General features: G+C 47.1%; 1 protein-coding gene across 2 annotated transcripts in view; it reads right to left on the bottom strand.

Annotated features, from left to right (window-relative positions):
• Positions 1–1,030: 1,030 nt before the first annotated feature.
• Positions 1,031–7,283, bottom strand: part of LOC132825209 (amiloride-sensitive sodium channel subunit gamma-like) — a 29,730-nt gene continuing 23,477 nt past the window's right edge. The window contains exons 12-14 of one of the 2 annotated variants that reach the window (XR_009645762.1): positions 5,992–6,067; positions 1,090–1,815; positions 1,031–1,057 (exon numbers count right to left, since the gene is read on the bottom strand). Coding sequence is in view for 1 of the 2 variants with exons in the window: in XM_060840270.1 (XP_060696253.1) it covers positions 1,453–1,815; positions 5,992–6,067 (439 nt within the window). In the remaining variant the exon portion in view is untranslated. Of the gene's footprint in view, positions 1,816–5,991; positions 6,068–7,283 lie in introns of both variants that reach the window. The other variant, XM_060840270.1, reaches the window with a different exon arrangement.

Below are 7,283 nucleotides of genomic sequence, written 5' to 3'. Positions count from 1 at the left end.
CATGGCTCACCTCTTCCTATACCCCTCCACCTTGGCTCACCTTCCTCCATACATTCATCCCCCATGGCTCACCTTACCCTATACACCCCTCCCCCTTGCCTCACCTCTCCCCATACACCCCTCTTCCATGGTCTAACCTTACCCTATACATCCCTTTCCCATGGCTCACCTCTCCCTAAACACCCCTGCCCCATGGCTCATCTCTTGCTATACACCACTCCCCCTTGGGTCACCTCTCCCTATACACCCCTCCCCCCGGCTCACCTCTTCCTATACAACCCTCCCCCATGGCTCACCTCTCCCCATACACCCCTCCCCTATTGCTCACCTCTCCCCATACACCCCTCCCCCATGGCTCACCTTACCCTATACACCCCTTTCCCATGGCTCACTTCTCTCTATAAACCCTGCCCTCATGGCTCACCTTATCCTATACACCCCTTTCCCATGGCTCACCTCTTCCTATACACCCCTCCCCCTTGGCTCACCTCTTCCCATACACCCCTCCTCCATGACTCACCTCTCTCTGTACACCCCTCCCCATGGCTTACCTTATCATATACACCCCTCCCCATGGCTCACCTTACCCTATACACCCCTCCCCCTGGCTCACCTTATCCTATACGCCCCTCCCCCATGGCCCACCTCTCCCCATACACCCCTCCCCTATGGCTCACCGCTTCCTATACACCCCTCCCCCATGGCTCACCCCTCCCCATCCACCCCTCCCCCATGGCTCACTTATCCCCATCCACCCCTCCCCCATGGCTCACCTCTCCCTATACATCCCTCCCCAATGGCTCACCTCTCCCTGTACACCCCTCCCCATGGCTCACCTTATCATATACACCCCTCCCCCCGGCTCACCTTATCCTATACGCCCCTCCCCCATGGCTCACCTCTCCCTGTACACCCCTCCCCATGGCTCACCTTATCCTATACGCCCCTCCCCCATGGCTCACGTCTTCCTATACACCCCTCCCCCATGGCTCACCACTCCATGTACACCCCTTCCCCACTGGCTCACCTTTCCCTATGTACACCTTCCCCGGCTCACCTTTCCCTATACACCCCTCCCCCATGGCTTACCTCTCCCTATACACCCCTTCCCCACCGGTTCACCTTACACTTGTTCATTTTGCCCTATACTCCTATACTGCTTCACCTGTCCCTAAGCTCACCCTACACTGACCCATCTGTCCCTATACTCCTCCTGCGACTGGCTCATATGTCCCTAAGCTCACCTTACACTGGCTCACCTGTCCCTATACTCCTCCTACACTGGCTTATATGTCCCTAAGCTCACCCTACACTGGCTTCCCCTACACTGGTTCACCTCTCCCTTAGCTCACCCTACACTGTCTGGCTTCCCACTCCTCCTGTGCTGCATCATTCTACAGCTAAGCAAAAGTATATACAGTACTGCAGTCAAAAACTTTTGCAATGCTGCAGTCAGTGCTTGCAAGACTCCATGGTGGAGGAGTCAGGACTGAAACTGCTGTGTATGCGCAAGGTCTCATAAGTGGGGGGAAGTGTGTCTTGGACATGTGCTCGAGGCAGCTGCAGGGCAGTGTTGAAAGTTGGTGGGTCTTCATCACTTATGTAGACAGGAGATCCATGAGCTGTATTACTGATGGTTGGAGGGATCTCCTCCTGTTTGTTTTGCCACCACTTGCGTATAGTTTGGATGCATTTCCGCACAATGATCATGACCATATCGATGAAGAACACCTCCACAAACTCGATGATGCAAACAACTGAACAGCTCAACCACAGACCCAGCTGTCCTCCAAAGTTCGACAATAAAGTGACAATCTGGGATGAAAGAGTAGAGATACTAGATTAACTGCAGAGATAATCACAGTAGCTTAAACTGGGGGAGTGGGATGTCTACAAGTTGCAGATGGGGATGTCCTGATCAGAACACTGCACTAGCATTTTAAAACATTCTTTGACAGGATGTGGACTTTATTCACTAGGCAGCATCTGTTTCCCATCACTAATTGCTCTTTTAAAAAGTGCCTTCTTGGAGAACTGCAGTCTATGTGATTAGATTAGATTACTTACAGTGTGGAAACAGGCCCTTCGGCCCAACAAGTCCACACCGACCCGCCGAAGCGCCACCCACCCATACCCCAACATATACCCCTTACCTAACACTGTGGGCAATTTAGCATGGCCAATTCACCTGACCCGCACATCTTTGGACTGTGGGAGGAAACCGGAGCACCCGGAGGAAATCCACGCAGACACGGGGAGAACGTGCAAACTCCACACAGTCAGTCACCTGAGGCAGGAATTGAACCCAGGTCCCTGGTGCTGTGAGGCAGCAGTGCTAACCACTGTGCCACCGTGCCGCCCCAAACTTGGTGTTGGTGGACGCACAGTGCCATTAGGAAGGGAGCTTCAGGATTGTGATCCAACAGTGATCTACTTCCAAGTCAGGATGGTGAGTGGCTTGGAGGGGAAATTAAAGGTGGTGTCTTCCCTTGTCCTTCTTGGTGGCACAGTTTGGAAGCTAGGAAGGTGCTTTCAAAGGGGCCTTGCTACGTTCCAGCAGTGTATTGTGTAGATTGAATACTGCTGCCACTGCTGGTGGGGAAGGGAGTGAATGTTCCCAGTGGCTGATGGGGAGCCAATCAAATCAGTTGCTTTTTCCTGGATGATCATAGAGTCATAGAGCAGCACAGCATGGAAATAGACCCTTCAGTCCCACTCGTCCATGCTGACCAGATAGCCTCAATCAATCTCGTCCCATTTACCAGCACTTGGCCCATGTCCCTCTAAACCCTTCCTCTTCATAAAAACATCCAGGTGCCTTTAAAATGTTGTAATTTTACACACACCTAACACTTCTTCTGGCAGCTCGTGCCATTCATGCACCACCCTCTGCGTGAAAAAGTTGCCTCTTAGGTCTCCTTTAAATCTTTCCCCTCTCACCCTAAACCTATGCCCTCTAGCTTAAGACACCCCTAGCCTGACCATTCACCTTACCCATGCGCCTCTTGAATTCATAAACTTCTATAAGGTCACCCCTTGGGCTCTGATGCTCCAGGGAAAACAGACCCAGCCTATTCAGCCTCTCCCTAGAGCTCAAACCCTTCAACCCTGGCAACATCCTTGTAATTCTCTTCTGAACCCTTTCAAATTTCAGATCTTATCTATAGCAGGGACACCAGAATTGAATGAGTATTCTAGAAATGGCCTCACCAATATCCTGTACGGCCGCAACATGACCTCCCAACTCCTTTACTCAATGCACTGACCAATAAAGGAAAGCATACCAAACGCCTTCTTAACCACCCTGTCTATTCACGTCTCTGTCCACCTGCACCCCGATGACTCTGTGTTTGGCAACACTCCCCAGGACCTTACCATGAAGTGTATAAGTCCTGCCCTAATTTGCCTTTTCAAAATGCAGCACCTCACATTTATCTAAATTAAACTCCATCTGCCACTCCTTGGCCCATTGGTCCCATTGTACTCTGAGGTAACCTTTGTCGCTGTCTACTACACCTCCAATTTTGGTGCCATCTGCAAACCTACTAACCATACCTTCTACATTCAAACACAAATCATTTATATAAATGACAAAAAGTAGTGCACCCAGCACCGATTCTTGCGGAACATTGGCACACTGCTGGACACAGGCCTCCAGGCTGAAAAGCAAGCCTCTCATACCATCCTCTGAGTTCTATCTTCAAGCCAATTTTGTATCGAAATGGCTAGTTCTCCTGTTGATTATTCCAAATTAGTCCTTGCCTTTCCAAATATATGTAAATCCTGTTCCTCAGAATCCCCTCCAAAAACTTAGTCACCACTGATGTTAGTCTCACTGGTCTATAGTTCCCTGGCTTTTCCTTACCACCTTTCTTAAATAATGGCACCATATTAGACAACCTTCACTCTTCTGGCACCTCTGTGGCTGTCGATGATACAAATATCTCAGCAAGGGTCCCAACAATCTCTTCCCTAGCTTCCCTGATCAGGTCCCGGGGTTTTATCCACCATTATGCATTTTAAGATGTCCAGCATCTCTTCCTCCGTAATATAGACAGTTTTCATAATATCGCTATTTGTTTTCACAAGTTCACTAGCTTGAGTATCCTTCTCTAGAGTTAAAAACGGATGCAAAATACTTGTTTAGTATCTCACCCATTTTGCGCAGTTCCACATGGGGGTGTCAAAGTTCCTGAGTGTTGTTAGAGCTGCAGCCATTGAAACAAGTAGGAAGTGTTCCATCACACTCCTGAGCTGTCCATTGTAAATGAAGGACAGGCTTTGGGAGTCAGCAGGTAAGTCTTTTGCTCCAGAGTTTCTAGCCTCTGACTGCTTTTGTGTATACAGTATTTATGAGGCTGGACCAGTTCCGTTCTGTCACTGGTGACTCAGGCTGTTGAAAGGGAAGATAAATTTCCAAATGAAATGAATGGGTTCACACGTATCCATGGTTTCAGGCTTCCATGGTAGGTCTTGGAATGTATTCCCAATGGGCATGGGGGACTACTGTATCAGGAGGGAGCCATTCGGCCCTGAAAAATTGTCCCACCATTAAACAGGACCCCAGGCCTGAACCCATCTTTCACGCTGGCTCCTCATCGCCCTCAACTCTCTGATACAGTAGTCCCCCATGCCCATTGGGGATACATTCCAAGACCTACCATGGAAGCCTGAAACCATGGATACGTGTGAACTCATTCATTTCATTGGGAAATTTATCTTCCCAGCAGTCCCCAGTCTGGTTCTGGAAGGTTTCCTATAATGTGTTCGGGTCGCGGGTAACTGAAACTGCGAAAAACGATTCCACAGATACAGAGGTTGCTCTGTATTTTAGAAGTCTATCTAATTCCTCTTTGAATATTTTCAGTGATCTAGCCTCCACAGCTCTTGGTTTAGAGAATTCCAGACATCATCTACTCTTCGGGAGAAGAAATTATTCTGTAATTATTTTGCTTAGTTCAAGATTTCCCCACTGGTGAAAACATCTTCTCAGCATGTATCCTGCCAAGTCCTCTCAGAATTTTAATTGTTTCAATAACATCATCCCCTCATTCTTCTAAATTGTTACGAATAAAGGCCTGCAATGTTTACAGGTAGTCATTCTTTAAAAGTCAACATTTTCATCCCAGAAATCAGCTTAGTGAATTTCTTTTGACCTGTCTTGAGTGCCAGTATTCCTTCTCAAATACAGGGACCAAACTTTACATAGCACCAACACCCTGAATATTTGAAACAAGACTTCACTGTTTTTAAGCTCCAATACCCTGGCAATAAAGGCCAAAATTCTATTCGCCTTAATTACTTGAATGCTAGCTTAGTGTGTTTCATGCATAAAAACACTGGATCCCTCAGAACTTTTTTTTTGGAATTTTTCTCTATTTAACTAATATTTGCATTTTAATTCTTCCTATTAAAGTACCTGACCTCAGACATCCCTACATTCAACGCTATGTGCCAGGTTTTACCCACTCACTCAACCATCTCTATATCCCCATCTAAAATGTCAGGGCGTTGAGGAGCCAACGTGAAAGATGGGTTCAGGCCTGGGGTCCTGTTTAATGGTGGGACAATGTTTTTGGGGCCAAATGGCCCTCTCCTGCTCCTACATCTTATATTCACACAAGTGTCAGGTAATAATCATCCCTTCACATTCAATAGCACTATCACTGGTGAATTCCCCAGCCTGAGTCACCAAAGACAGAACTGAACTGGTCCAGTCTTAAAAAACATTGTTTGATGACATTGTGAAGTGCATTAGGAATTTTTCATATACATACAATTTGCTGTGTTGAGGTGCCTGTACCACTGAGATGGGAACCGTTACCAATTTTCCAATCACTAAGCCATTGGCAGCGAGACTGTGCTGTTGTTCATTTCGCTCAGTACAGAATGATGAGCAAACCTGAGACCTTCCTTCTTCATTTGGCTCAGGAAGGCACAATAAGCTTCACAGACCATTATGGAGTCCAGTGTGTAGGTTTCAATACTTACATTATTTGCAGCCATTTCAGAGATGTTCCTCTGATTGAGATCTTTGTAGAAGATGCCCAGGTTGGCCAACTCATTCCTGTCAAAGAAAGATCATGAAGCCTTAGCACAATCTGTGCCCTCTGTTATATACAGGCCCAATGGACGCAGACATAAAGATGAGAAATATGCTAGATCCCTCTCATTTACTCTTATTGTATGGATTTCCAGTCAAGGAAGAAAAACTTGCATTTTTTTTCCCTTTGGAATGTGAGTGTCACAGTGTGGGCCAGCATTTGTTGCCAACCTGACATGCCCTTGATCTGCGTTTCTGAACCACTACAATCTCTGTTGTACAGGGACACCCACAGTGCTGTTAGGGAGGATGGTGCTGAATCTTTATATAGTGAAGTGGAGGAACAGTGATATATTTTCATGTTAGGTTGGTGTGTGTGACTTGGAGTGAAACTTGCAGATTTCCAAACATCAGCTACCCTTGTGCTTCTAAGTGGCAGAGACCACATGTTTGGAAGTTGCTGACAAAGGAAACCAGGTGAGTTGTTGCAATATAATTTGTAACTGGTGCACACTGCCTCCATAGTTCATCAGTGGTGAAGAGAGAGAATGTTGATGGTAGATTAGATTCCCTACAGTGTGGAAACAGGCCCCTCGACCCAACAAGTCTACACCCGCCCTCCGAAGAGTAACCCACCCAGACCCTTTTCCCTCTGACTAATGCACCTAACACTATGGGCAATTTAGCATGGCCAATTCACCTGACCTGCACATCTTTGGACTGTGGGAGGAAACTGGAGCACCTGGAGAAACCCATGCAGACACAGGAAGAATGTGCAAACTCCACACAGTCGCCAGAGGCTGTAATTGAACCTGGAACCCTGGTGCTGTAAGGCATCAGTACTAACCACTGAGCCACTGTGCCGCCCCTTTGAGGTAGCAATCCACACGGCTGCTTTGTTTTGGATGAAGTTGAGTTTCTTGAGTATTGTTGGACCTGCACCCATCCAGGCAAGTGAGGAAAGTATTCTATCACACTCCTGACTTGTGTCTTATGGATGGTGGACAAACACTGGTGTGACAGGAATTGATTTACTCACTGCACTTATACCTGCAATATTAACCTAGTTGATTCAGTTCAGTTTCTGGTCAGTGGTAAGCTGTAGTGATAGTGGGGATTCATTGATTGCAATGTGTTTGAATGTCAAGGTATGTTGTATATGGTGCCTTAAACAACCTCAGAACGCCCTAAATTATTTAAAGGTAATGAAGTACTGCTTGAAGTGCAAATATTACTGTTA

Source organism: Hemiscyllium ocellatum, chromosome 20 (genome assembly GCF_020745735.1).
Source record: "Hemiscyllium ocellatum isolate sHemOce1 chromosome 20, sHemOce1.pat.X.cur, whole genome shotgun sequence".
Lineage (NCBI taxonomy): Eukaryota > Metazoa > Chordata > Chondrichthyes > Orectolobiformes > Hemiscylliidae > Hemiscyllium > Hemiscyllium ocellatum.
Note: the sequence above shows the minus strand (reverse complement) of the source record. Positions and strands in the feature narration are given on the sequence as shown.